Source organism: Phragmites australis, chromosome 6 (genome assembly GCF_958298935.1).
Source record: "Phragmites australis chromosome 6, lpPhrAust1.1, whole genome shotgun sequence".
Classification (NCBI taxonomy): Eukaryota; Viridiplantae; Streptophyta; class Magnoliopsida; order Poales; family Poaceae; genus Phragmites; species Phragmites australis.
Window position 1 is genome coordinate 217,506 of NC_084926.1, and position 13,920 is coordinate 231,425.

General features: G+C 50.1%; 1 protein-coding gene and 1 pseudogene across 1 annotated transcript; one reads left to right on the forward strand and one right to left on the reverse strand.

The window, feature by feature from the left end:
- Nucleotides 1–683: 683 nt before the first annotated feature.
- On the reverse strand, nucleotides 684–6,047 carry LOC133920754 (probable indole-3-pyruvate monooxygenase YUCCA5; annotated as a pseudogene).
- Nucleotides 6,048–8,510: 2,463 nt separating this feature from the next.
- Nucleotides 8,511–13,251, forward strand: LOC133920841 (inactive leucine-rich repeat receptor-like serine/threonine-protein kinase At1g60630). The gene is made up of 3 exons (XM_062365412.1): nucleotides 8,511–10,081; nucleotides 10,205–10,580; nucleotides 12,296–13,251. Exons 1-3 carry the CDS (start codon nucleotides 9,098–9,100, stop codon nucleotides 13,000–13,002), a joined length of 2,067 nt encoding a protein of 688 aa, XP_062221396.1. The 5' UTR covers nucleotides 8,511–9,097; the 3' UTR covers nucleotides 13,003–13,251.
- The last annotated feature ends 669 nt before the right edge of the window (nucleotides 13,252–13,920 follow it).

The following is a 13,920-nucleotide window of genomic DNA, read 5'->3' on the forward strand; positions in this document are numbered from 1 at the left end:
CTTTTTGGAAGACGATGTCAATTAACAACTGATGTCGATCGTTTCGTCCTTCTAGAATACGACGTCGTCATGATGTCTATCATCTCATCCTTTTAGAATATACCATCGTCAATGATGTATAGTTAGAGATTGTGTATAGCTAGTTAGGTTTGTGTGTTTTGAACAATGAATGATGTGCATATGTGTGATGTTCTTACCATTTGTGATATATAAATATATGTGTTGAAGTTCTGAACAATATATGATCAATGTTATGAACAATGTGTAATCAATGTTATGAATAATATGTGATCGATGTTCTAAACAATATGTGAATATATTGTTTAATTTGTAAATCATAAAATGTATATATCATATCATAACTAGGAAGCAAAACTGCTTTATTATCGTGAGTTAGATTATGTGCTTGCTAGTTTTACTTCAAATTGAATAGATCATACCGTGTTTCATCAAGCATTTCATAGTTTAACTTATTATTGCTCGAAGAGCTAGCTAAGTTCATTTTTCAGGTATATTGAAAGTTCCGATCGTATACATTGGAACTTCCGGTTTAAATCGGAACATCCGATATTTATATCGAAATATCCGATATCTGTTTCCACTGTATTGTTCTGTTATAACATTTGAAAAGGTGCTTATTCACCCTCTTTAGGTCGTATCTCGATCCTTCATAGGTTACATGCTCATGGAGTAGGAACTAGGGTGACGGCACCTGTGTCGGTGAGGGCGCCAAACATGGCAAGGGAGGTCGGGTCGCCGAAGTCAAGGTACGGTGGAGCATCGGTGGAGGGCGGGTCCGGGGAAAGGATAGCTTCGGGGGCCCATAGAGCTGAAAGTGCATCTAGCCCCTATGTGTGGTTTTGGTAATTAATAACAATATCTATGGACTAATAATGGTGTTGAGTTTGTTAGTAGGTTGTTCCATAGGTGATGCATAGATGAGAGATGTGCATGAGGTCTAGGTGAATGGGGAGATTGCAAATGCATCAAGATGAATGAGCTGTAGGTGATGCTCGGGTAAATGATGACAATGCCTATGGACTAATAATCATATTGAGAATTGTTATTAGGTTATTCCATAGGAGATGCATAAATGACGAAGCATGAATTCTTTGAGAAATACCATGAGTTCAAAAAATTGCATCAAAAGTCATCGAGATTTTAGTAATGCTCATAAGAAGAAGAAGAAGTTCAATAAGATTAGCAATAAGTTTAAAGGCTAAGTTACTTGTGGAGATCAAGTAACTAAAGGTATGACTTATTAATAGGGTTTTATGGATTAACCCATGTGCTACGTGTTTAAGAATGAGTGGGGTTAGATTCTATACGAAGATTGACAATATGCATGAAGGCTAATAAGTTACTTGTGAAGATCAAGTAACTTAAGGTATAAAAGTTATCATTTAGGTTTTATGGACTAACCCATGTGTTTTGTGCTTGAGAGTGAGTTGAGGTTAGGATCCATAAGAAGGTATAAGTTGAATTGAAATCATATGTGACAAGAGTGAAGAATAAGAGTGGACTCCATATTTGATAAAGTGAATTCCTTGAAGATGTCAAATACAAAATAGTTTCTATGGCAAGACGGTGAAGGGCAAGCAAGACTCGGCTGCAATGGACCATCCGGTGGTGAAGGGCAAGCAAATAACTTGACGCCGAAGAACCAAGGTGGTGATGAAGAGCGAGTGAATGTTTTGCGCCGATGGACCGTGCGAGGCCATGGGAAGTTATGGATGATTCACATCAATCATATGAAGAATCAATAAAAGATGAAGTGAAGAATATATAGTAGTTGGCAACCCTCAAGATTTTAAAGAAAGAAGCGGTACTTGAAAGTTTTCAAAAGCTCAAAGTGGTTCAAACGAGTTTTATATTTGAATTTGAGTATAGGTATGCCGCACTATTAAGAGGGATGCAACTTGAGCTAATTGTCGTGTCTCAGTGCTCAAGAGTTTCTAACCAAACCCACAGTGAGAGTTCTTTTTAGAAATCCGGAGTGGAAAGTGTGGAAGTGTCTGAATTGGGTTTCAGAGTGTTCCTAATTTGATCATATATATATTAGGTCATGAATTCAGTTGAGATGTGCAGCCCTCTGAATAAGCTTTTCACAGAGTCCAAAATCGTCGAAATCGGACTCTAGGCTCAAAAGTTATCGTCGTTTTTCAAATATCAATTGTGTTGAACCTGGATACTCCGGGGTAGGCCGGATACTCCGGACTGTCCAGAGTCTCCGGGTGAGACTCCGCCAAAGAGTCTCGGTTTGAGCTATTTTAGTTGACCTGGATACTCCGGTGTACCCCGGAGACTTCGGGTAAGACCAGAAAAGATGAGTACTGGCTAGTTTTTTGAAGTGGGCTATTTATAGCCCCTCACCCCCATTCTTTGTGCTAGGGTAAGGGGCACGGAAGAACACATTTCTAGAGCAAAAGGAATCTCTCCCACTCCATTCTAGTGTGTGATTTGAGAAGAAAAGTGAGTTAGGTTGAGAGATTGGAAGATTGAGTGCAAGTGAGCCAAATCCAATCTTGAGCACTCGAGTTCATCGGCAAGAAATTCGATTGTGTTTGTTACTCTTGGAGGTGAATCCTCCTAGCTGGCTAGGTGTTACCCAGTGAGCTCTCGCGCGTGTGGTGAGCCGCGAGAAAATTTGTGAAGGTCAATATCGCCTCCGAAAGAGAAGAGATAAAGCTAATGGATCGAGGAAAACAGTTGAAAGAGACCCGAGTCGTTGGAGTCTCCTCAACGGAAACGTAGGATTCACGGTAGTGAATCCGAACTTCGGGAAACAAATTTTGTGTCTCCTCTTTTGTTCCTCTACTTTTGAGTTCTCGCTCAATCTTTACGCATATTGCTCGATCTACTTGTTTGTGTGTATTTGAGTGTACGTTCTCCGTGAATCTACTTGTGATCATCTCCAGGAACACACGACATCACTTGGTTTGAGCTAAAACTCTCTACCTATCATTTGTATTCAGTTTCGGGTTCAGTTCTGTGCAGAACTCAGATAATACAGACTTTACCAGAGATTCCGGACCTGTACAACCCGGAGTATACGAACTACCCCGAATACTCCGGATGAACAGTGATTTCAGGCGTTGAACAGTATTTTCAATCTTTTTCAGTTTAAGTTTTATTGCATATCTCTCGCTAGATTAGCGTAATTCTTGTCACCATAGGATTGTAACTTTCACACTTATTTAGGGTAATTGTGCACTAGTTGAGCCTAGCATATTTAGGTTTTTTACTTGTGAAAAATCCGTTAGTTTATATTTTGCTACAAGTTTAGGCCAACGGTAAAAGGGGACGAACTTTTGCAAAAATACATATTCATCCCCCTCTAGGCAACATCATTGTCCTTTCAAGAACCCCGCGGGGAAAAAATCTATTCCCGGCCCTGCCCCGTGAGCCTCGCGAGCGAAAAACTATCCTCGTACCTACCCCGTTCAGGACGGATCTCCACCTCCACATGAAAAATTGCCATTATCTCGTCAACCATCCTATCCCTTAGATCAAGGTTTGTCTACTGTTATGGTTTGACATGATAAAGAGCACGTGAGGGAGAAACAGAAGAAGAAGAAGAAGTAGCTAGAGGAAGAAGGGTCGTGAAAGAGGTAGGAGGCACTTGTTGCTTGAGTAGGATGTCATAGAGGCATGTAGCGTTTTTACAGTGCACTAGAATAAACGCACGCTGTCTATTTTCTTTATTAGATGGTTCAAATTCACAACATGATAATATTCTTTCTACCAATATCATTTGAGAGTATCATTAGTATCATATGGGTAGAATTTTAAAATTAAAAAGGCATATTGGTAATTACTTGTATCTCTTATACCCAAGTTATGACATTTGATGGACTGGAATGTGAATTTACCTGAAGCCATTAGGTTATGTTCCTGCGGTAGCCGGTGGCGAGGACAACAACGTCGAAGTTGAATGCACGGCCGTCAGTGAGCTCAACTTGGTTCTTGGTGAAGCGTGCGATGGTGGGGACAACAGCGATGTCGCCAACGCGAATGTGGGCAAGAGCGCCATAATCGAGCATTGGGGTGTGACCGTGGGTCTCCTTGAGCTCAAGAGAGCCGGCGGCGGAGGCTGAGCTTGGCGAGGTCACCGAGTAGAGCCAGGTGAGGAGGACCATGATATTTTTGACGATCCAAAGCTGGTGCCAGCGCATGAGGAGCACGGTGAGCTTCAAGGTTGACTTGCCGAGGACCTCACAGAGGAGGACGTGCACGACGTCGCACACCACCATGGTCGGGCAGGCCCCATGGTCGCTGTCGGTGTATTAGGAACCAAGGGTCCCTGAGTCCCGAAGACCGGGCCGGCCATCCGCCACATATCACCATCCCGCGAGGTCCACCCCGCATGATAAGAAGAAACTAAGTCCTAGGGGAAGGTGCTCGGGGCCGTAGCCTCTAAGATTCCCGAGCACCCCAGTTCCCCGATGATCCGTAGAGTCCAAGTACCGGGAAGGAAGTGCTCGGAAGGGTTCTCACTTACCCCCGAGTACTGTAGTCCCCCGATGATCCAAACACCGAAGTGCTCGGGAGAGAGTGCTCGGGGCTGCACGTGGCAGCCCCCGAGGACTCGGTTCCCCGAAGGTCTCACCCAAGTACTCGGGAGAGAGTGCTCGGGGCTGCACGTGGCAGCCCCCGAGGACTCGGTTCTCCGAAGGTCTCACCCAAGTACTCGGGAGAGAGTGCTCGGGGCTGCACGTGGCAGCCCCCGAGGACTCGGTTCCCCGAAAGTCTCACCCAAGTACTCGGAAAAGAGTGCTCGGGGCTGCATGTGGCAGCCCCCGAGGACTCAGTTCCCCGAAGGTTCGCGCAAGATCGTTCGACGACTCGAAGGGTCCCATCGTCGGGGTGTCAACCAGTCAAAGGCCCAATGCCGCATTTAATAGGCACGCGCGGCCTGACATCCTGACATCCTGACATTCTCAGCTGCCCACGCCCCAGTGTCAGACCCTGTCATGCCCTGACAGGGGGGCGTGGGTCCATTAAATGCACGGGTCCCGTCCCGTTTCATCCGAGTGCCTCGGGATAACGTTGCCAGAATCGAAGCGCTCCGCCCGCCACCCTGCCCTGGCAGAAAGACAAGTCCTTTATGGCGCCCAAGGGCTTCCACAGTGGCGGGTGGTCGGATGCGCGCCGCATTTCTCCACCGCCCCTGTCACTTTGCCAAGACGAAATGATGACGCCTATCTCCGTGGCACCTTGGCACTCGCACCCCCTCTTTCGCATTCAGGATATGTCGAGGTCGGCGCGCCTATAAAAGGTAAGGATGAAGAACACGTAAGAAAAAGAAGAAGCTCTCGGGAGACAGACCGAAAGGGTGTGAAAAAAGAAAGAGGACGCAGACGCTTGAACCCATTCAAGCCAAGCTAGAACACGAGAGCCTCAAGCTCTCTATAAGCTGCTCTCTCTTGTAACCAGATACATCCTTGAAGAATTCCCTTCGAGGATAGATATAGCACTCACACAGGAGTAGGGTGTTACGCCCCCGTGCGGCCCGAACCTGTCTAAACCCCGGTGCACCCATCTTTCTCGCACTAGGACGATCATCTCCCACCAGCCACCGCATTTATTTTCGTTTCCCGCTTATTTCCCAAACAAGCTCGCTCAGGATCATCCCCCCGGCCGAATCTCTAAAAAGGGGGTCTCTCGGGATCCCTGCGACAGGAGTTCATCCTCCGACAGTCGCAGAGGTCAAGGGAGATCTCCATGCTGGAGTTTCCATAGCCGATGGCGAGCATGCTCTTGTCGCGATAGGCCTCGCCAGACTTGCATTCGTTGACGTGGGTCACCTCGCCGGTGAAGCCGTCGAGGCCTAGGATGTATGGGACGACAGTCTCTATGTTCTCGTTGGTGGCAACGACGAGCCAACGTCCGATGTAAGTATGGCTTATTTCACAATTAACAAGATAATAACTAAATTGTCCTAGCAAATAGATGGTTAGATGAAATCTATAATACTTCCCACTAACTAGTATCATAGTAAATCGTAAATGCCCTCTTATTTTACTGTGTTTTCTACTGTCAACCATGGCTAGTAACGCCAAAAGAAGAAGCATGGATAGAGAGAAAAAGAGAATGGCAGGAAGGAGGGGAGGAGAGAAAGAGCATAAAGGTTGGAATATATACGAATGGCAAAAAAAAAGTTTAGAAAGCATGGAGTGACCAGTCTTGTAGCGGTGGATATTTAATTATGACTTTGTTTTTTTATTAAGTATAATCGAGGACGCACATAACCTACACCACACCACACTTAAGCCCCACGCATGCACACTCACGCGTGTCCTAAACACACATTAAACTCATAGTGTGCGAGCACACATGTCGGTGTATCAGGAACCGGGGGTCCCCGAATCCCGAGGCTAGGCCAGCCATTCGCTACATGGCGCCATCCCGCAGAGTCTCTCCCGCGAGGTGAGAAAGATCAAGTCCCGGGAGAGGGCGCTCGGGGCTACAGTCGGTGGCCCCTGAGTACCCTAGTCCCCCGATGATCCACGAAATCTAAGTACCGGGAAGAAAGTGCTCGGGAAGGTGTGCGGTCACCCCCGAGCACCCTAGTCCCCCGATGACCAGGAGAGCTAAGTTCCGGGAGAGAGTGCTCGGGGCTGCATGCGGCAGCCCCCGAGCACTCGGTTCCCCGAGGATCCGTACCAGAATGCTCGGGGAGGTGAACAGTACCCCGAGCACTCGGTTTCCCGAGGACAAGAAGGAGCATTCTCGGGAGAGAGTGCTCGGGGAGGTGAACAGTACCCCCGAGCACTCGGTACCCCGACGACCCAGAAAGCCCCCTGGCAGAGGCCCTCGAGGGGCCCACCGATAAGGTGTCAGCCAGTCAAGGGCCCGAGGCCGCATTTAAAGAGCGTGCGTGGCCTGTCATCTCCAACTGCTCCCGCCGCGCTCAGCGTCAGTTCCTGCCCCGTTCTGGCAGAGAGGCGTGTGGTCATTAATTGCACAGGTCCCGTCCCGTGCCATCCGGCCCGTCTCAGGATAACGTCGGAAGGACCGAGGTATTCCGTCTGCCGCGCTGCTGTGGCAGGGGAACAAGACAGGGCGGGCACGCCGGGTCGCTCCGCGGCTGCCCGGTGGGCCCACCCCACGGCGCCCGTTGCCAGGGTATTTATTGTGACGGATGACCGGGCGTGCGACGCATTTTCCACCCCCAGTCACTTCACCCAGAGGAAATGATGACGCCCTTTCCATTTATGGTGTCTCAGAACTCGTGCCCCCTCCCTCCCGTTCGGGGCACGTTGCTGCCAGCGGGTACTTAAAGCAGCCGGCGGTACTGAAGTAAAGATAGCGGAATATATCCCAAGAGCGGAGGAAATAGCTGAATACATCCCGAAGGCTGAGAAAAAACCAAGGGCAGCGAAGAGAAGCTGAAGGCATCTGGATTAGATCCTCAAGCATAGACAAGAACACAGTGCAAGAGAAACACGGCTGAGGAACAAGGAGCCCCAGACTCTTAGATAGACCAACATTCTTGTAATCAGCAACATCCTTGAGGGACTTTCTCAGGGCATTCATAGAATCCATACAGGAGTAGGGTGTTACGCCCCCGTGCGGCCTGAACCTGTCTAAATTCCGGTGCATTTACTCATTTCTGCACTAGGTCATTTCCACCACCACCGGCCGTTGCATTCATTCCTATTTATTTCTCCGACGAACATACTCACGATCATCTCCCCGGCCGAATATCTAAAAAGGGGTCTCTCGGGATCCCTGTGACTGGAGTTAATCCTCCGACAACACACATCCTACTTAATACGCACGCGTGTGTATCGTGACCCCGAACCCCTCCTAGGAGCAACTAGGGGTTAAAACCCCTGGTGAGCACCCACGTCAAAGCCAGACTTAGAACACGGATGGACTCGGTCGCTCCCCTAACGATTTTGCCACTTTGTTTATCGGGATACACCACTAAAAGAAGAGGACAGTAGAGAGTAGACAATCGAAATAATGTATTATATGTCTCGGCCAATATTTCAAACATGAAAGCTAGTTCAACAAGTTAATGCATCCATGCCCTATGAGAAAGCTACTGTTATTAATCACATACATCTTTTGATATGATGCTTGTTTTTGAAACAACTCATCCTTCACCCAAGAGTCGGTCTATTATAAAGATCATCTCGTAGTTTTGGCAGGGTCTACAATTGCTTGCATTTTATACCGACCCCACGAGATAGGAGTTTGCCTTTTCTTTTCCTAATTGTGTGAAACTGTTAATGGTATTTCCTTCAAAAAGAAATAGTTGAAGATAAAAAAATAAAAGATATAAAAATAAAGAAGAGAATAAAAAATAGAATACGGTTATAGATGATTTTACTCAGCTGCACGGAAGACGCCGCGACCACAGAAATTAATGGCAGATCCTTGCTTGCTTTTGAGAACCCCGAGGAGCTCAGCTCGTGAGTGTCGGTCTCACTGACCCCATCGTCAGTATGAGGTGCGACTTGGGGCTAGTATAATCTCTTACAAAGCAACACCAGCACGCGGCCCGCCCTAATTCAGTCAGAATCTTAGGCTAATCTCTTTCTTTCTTGTGGCTTTTACTATTATCTAAATTTTCAGCCACTCCATCAAGTAGCAGCAGCTCAGAGTTCAAAACGAGGTCACCGGAGTGTGTCTTCTTCCTCCTCCTACGCTTCACCGCAGGGGGGCAAGGGGGCAAGGCACAAGCTGCTACAGTAGCACGCGCAGAGAGAGAGAGAGAGAGAGAGAGAGAGAGTCGCTTCGCTTAGCTAATACTCCAGCCTAATAGTATTAGCCTTGTAGCTGCTGCTGCTGCTGCTGTGCTGAAGAGAGTGACGAATCTGAAGCGTCTTCTTCCCTCACCCGCCAATCTCAGCTTGTGACCATTTAAGCCGGCCCCCAACCAAGCTTGCCTGCTGCCCTCACTCACTCAAAGGCGCCTCCTTCCTTTCTATCCGTGCCTCACTCCCTTTCCAGCTTCCAACCAGTCCACCACCAAGACATTGATTGCTAAACGCCCTTCTGCAGTTCTGCTGCTGCTGCCGCCGCCTCGCCACCACACCACATTGCTGATTCATTACCTCAGCACAGCTGCTCAGCTTCGTTAATCATGCCTTCTCGGAGAACCGTCTGGCCATTCTTCCTCCTCCTCCTCCTCCTCCTACCACACCTGGCCCACCTCGCCGCCGGCGCCGGCGACGCGGACTCCCTGCTCGCCTTCAAGTCCTCCCTCGACCACTCCGACCGCCTCCCGTGGCGCCCCGACACCGCGCCCAGCTTCTGCTCCTCCTGGCCCGGCGTGCGTCAGTGCGGCCACGGCAGCCGCGTCACCAAGCTCGTCCTCGAGGGCCTCAACCTCACCGGCTCCCTCACCGCCGCACTCCTCGCGCCGCTCGCCGAGCTGCGCGTCCTCAGCCTCAAGTCCAACGCCCTCTCCGGCCCCATCCCGGACGCCCTCCCCCGCGCGCTCCCCAACCTCAAGCTGCTCTATCTCGCCGACAACCGCCTCCAGGGCCGCATCCCCGCCAGCCTCGCCCTGCTGCACCGCGCCACCGTCATCGTGCTCTCCAGCAACCGACTGACAGGCGAGATCCCAGGCTCCCTCGCCACCGTGCCCCGCCTCACCTCGCTGCTCCTCGACGGCAACTTGCTCACCGGAGCCATCCCGCCGCTGCCGCAGCGCACGCTCCGGCTGCTCAATGTCTCCAGCAACCGCCTCTCCGGCCAGATCCCGGCCGTGCTCGCCAGGAGGTTCAATGCGTCCTCCTTCCTTCCCAATGCTGGGCTCTGTGGCCCGCCGCTCCCCACCCGGTGCCTCTCCGTGGCGGCTCCGGGCCCCGCGCCGTTCAGCGCCGCCACGGCGGCATTCGCGCCCTTGCCTTCGCCCATCTCCAGCAGCCGGCGCGGCAAGAACGCCGCCATCGTTGCCGGCGCGACAGTGGCAGGAGCGGTGGTGCTGGGCATCCTGGTGGCGGCGGCGGTGATGGCGTCGCGGCGCGGGAGGAATAAGCGCGTCGCCGGCGATGTGGACAAGGGCGGCGGCGGCGGCGCAATGCCAATGCCGGAGGAGGAGCAGCAACAGCAGCAGCCACAGGTACGTCACTGGCTGGTGGGGCCGGGGTCCACAAGCAGTGACTGGTAATCTTCCCCGTGATTTTTTTTATTCTAGCGATTCCTCCGCTAAAGCTCGGCTTTGATTTCATTTTGCGCCGCGCAGACACATGATGCATCGGCGGTGGGCGGCGGCGGTCGGGAGTTCTCGTGGGAGCGCGAGGGGATCGGGAAGCTGGTGTTCTGCGGCGGCGTGACGGAGATGTACAGCCTGGAGGAGCTGCTGCGCGCGTCGGCGGAGACGCTGGGGCGCGGCGAGGTGGGCAGCACGTACAAGGCGGTAATGGAGACGGGGTTCATCGTGACGGTGAAGCGCATGCGGGAGCCGTCGGCGGGAGGGGAGTTCGGGCGGCGCGCGGAGGAGCTTGGCAGGGTGCGGCATCCCAACGTGGTGGCGGTGAGGGCCTACTTCCAGGCCAAGGAGGAGCGGCTGCTGGTGTACGACTACTACCCCAACGGCAGCCTCTTCTCCCTCCTACACGGTCAGCAATCTCTCTTCTTCCCTACTGCAAATTATACTAATCTCTTCCTTCTAGCTAGGCTATCTCTTCCTTCCTCTTATGTGAGTAAACCACCTATAGAATGTTGGCTTGCATCTCTCTCTCTCTCTCTCTCTCTCTCTCTCTCTCTCTCTCGTGAAAAAAAGCAGTCACATTGCATTCCTATAGAATAGAATTACTATATTACATACACCACACCACCTATAGAGTGGAGCATATAGTTTTAGTACTTCAATGAAACAATGCGATGGAAATCGGTTGGATCTATCTAAGCATATATAGTTTTGGACATTCTAGCATTCAAGTGAACTAGACAAATTCTAGTATTTCTCATGCATCAAATGGAACAAAGCACCAGATTACAAAGAAGATACTGCATGTGATGTGATATGATGTGACCCACGATCTCTTCTCCTCTCTTCTCTTCTCTCGTCACCATGGAAGGGGGTCCATGGGTTTGAGGCCATGGCTGGCAAAGCAAAACCATGGATCTGTAATTAGTACTAGCTAGAGAGGTTATACATCTGTGGATGCTGCCAGATTTTCATTGTACCTGCTGCAAATTTTGTATCACGAGTTTCAATGGTATGGAGTGGAGGAACCAAGAGCCAAAGCACTCACAAGATCCACGTGATTGATGAAAGCCTTCCACCACTAGCCATAGAGGATCCTGGGGAACAAGCAACGACTGGTCCCATGAAGGCACGGCGTAAGTTTAGGGATCAAAGATTAGATGATAAAACACCATATGAAAAAGAAAATGCTAACAGCTGTGAGTAACAGTCAGAGCCCACAGTGCATGAACATGGGTGGTTCATGTGAGTCAATGAGATCCAACAAAATTTCTGGTGCTCTTTTTTCTTTCTTTTTTTGCAAAATGAAAAGGTTCTCTTTGTCGAATTGCCATAACACACGACCTGCATTCAGTGCCTATCTTAGTGTACAGATAAGCTATATAATTATTGTTGAGGAATATAGTACTCCAGTAAAATTTCTTTATCAGCTACATTTGGTTAAAAGGTCTCACTCATATGCTGTCCATTTCCAAGCAAAATATATGCACAGTCCCAACCAAATTTGCAGAGGCAGTCAAACTTGTCTTCTTCACGGGAAGGGACTGTCCCTGTTCTTGGCATGGCTTCGTCTGGGACAATAGACCCTGTGGCACTATGGCATTGCACTGCCCAGTGCTGAATTGACGTGTTGGTCCTGGGCATGCATCATGAGTAACTGTTGTTACTGCACTGCAGGCGGCCTGCCTGTGAGCAAGAGAGTTATTAGAGGCAATCAATCAATCAATCGGACAACGCATGGCCTCAGCCACGCAGCTGTGGCCGTTACCAGTAAATGTTCATGGTGCACAGGAGAGGTCTCAGCTTAAGACTGCTCCGGTCTTTTATTCTTTTGAGAGTACACGACTAAATAAGATTAGAGGTTGGTAACCTTCTCATGCCGTCTTTAAAGGAGCAGCGATTCAAGCTGGTAAAGCTAGCTAGAGCTTGGGTACTTACACCGTGAACATACCAAGTTACCGATATGTTTCGTATATAATTTGGACCTTTTACCTGTGCTGATGCACCTCTCACACTCCTTACTTACTCATGTGCATCATCTGTATAGTATTGCTTCGGGCGAGATCTCTGCAATGCATCAAGTTTTGTTTCGTGATGTTACACTCGGTACTGCGTTCGTTGCAGGGTCCCGGCCGTCGAGCAAGGGGAAGCCGCTGCATTGGACGTCGTGCTTGAAGATCGCGGAGGATGTCGCGGCGGGGCTGCTTCACCTCCACCAGCAGCCTTCGCCCCCTGGTGCCGGCATCGTCCACGGCAACCTGAAGCCCACCAACGTCCTCCTCGGCCCCGACTTCGAGTCCTGCCTCACCGACTACGGCCTCGTCCCCACGCTGCTCCCCTCCGACGCGGACCTCCACTCCTCGTCTTCGAGTTCCCTCTTGTACCGCGCGCCAGAGGTACGCGCGGCTCACGCCAGCCCCGCGTCTTTCACGCCGGCGTCCGACGTGTATAGCTTGGGGGTGCTCCTCCTGGAGCTCCTCACGGGCAGGACGCCGTTCCAGGACCTCATGGAGCTGCACGGAGACGACATTCCCAGCTGGGTTCGCGCGGTGCGCGAGGAGGAGAGGGAGACCGAGTCTGGCGGTGACTCCGTGTCCGCCGGCGGCGCAGAGGAGAAGCTCACCGCGTTGATCGGCATCGCTGCGGCTTGCGTGGCCGCAGACCCGGCTAGGCGGCCGACGACCCCCGAGGTGCTCCGGATGGTAAGGGAGGCGAGGGCCGAGGCCATGTCCTCGTCGAACAGCAGTGACCGATCACCCGCGCGGTGGTCGGACGCCATGCTGGGCGCGCCGCGGGATCGGGCCACGGAGAGCTTCACGGACAGGGACTGAATGGTGTGCTGCCGTGCAGTCGCTAGGAAGAAGCAGAAATAAATGGAATACGCTTTCTGTCTGCAGAAACAACCAAGGCCTGCTTAGATTTCATCTGTCGATTGGAACAGCTCCCTCAGCTTTTCTTCCAGGCTACAAGAAATTTGCAAATCTCTAGATTGTGGGATAGGATTGCGGTGGATTTGTATATCTTCCCTGAATTGTGCTGTTTTTCATCAGAGAGAGAGAGAGAGAAGAAATATTGTTTCAGAGCAGCTCAAGCTGCCAGTGGTTTTCGTCACGCTGTGAAGTTGGGCCTTTCGGACCGTCTGATGGACCTCCTGAAACTGAAGGAATGATTCTGGTACAAGCCCAGCCCAGCCCATTTCAAACGGCCCCGGACTGGACTCGAATAGCATCGATTGCTTCCAAAAACCCTGATATTTTTATATTTCCAAAATCCAAAATTTGCAAATCTGTGTGTCCATTTTGAAAATTGAAAACCTAAGTCTCCTCTCGCCCCTTGAAAGGGCGATATGGACGTGTCACCTATTAGAAGGGTGAACATACCTCTGTATTTGTCGCTTGTATTTAATTTTTAAAACAGAAATATGTGATCTTTTAAGAATTCATTGTTTTTGAGATATTTTAAATAGTGGATTAATCGGACGAGAAGAATATAAATCGATAATTTTATTCATAAAGTAAAATAAATTAGGTGTATGGTACTAACATATTAGAATAAAATATGTATAATATTTGTAACATAGTCACTAAATTAATCCCTAAACCAAAAAAGTGTTCCTATTTCGGGATGATTCACCTGTGCCCATACGGCCTCGGCGCCCTTTAGCATTGTGCTCTCACAACAGGTTCGACGGGGCAACTATCCGCGTAGGTCGGTTGCTGGGAGTTGGTGTCACGTACTACAATTATCCG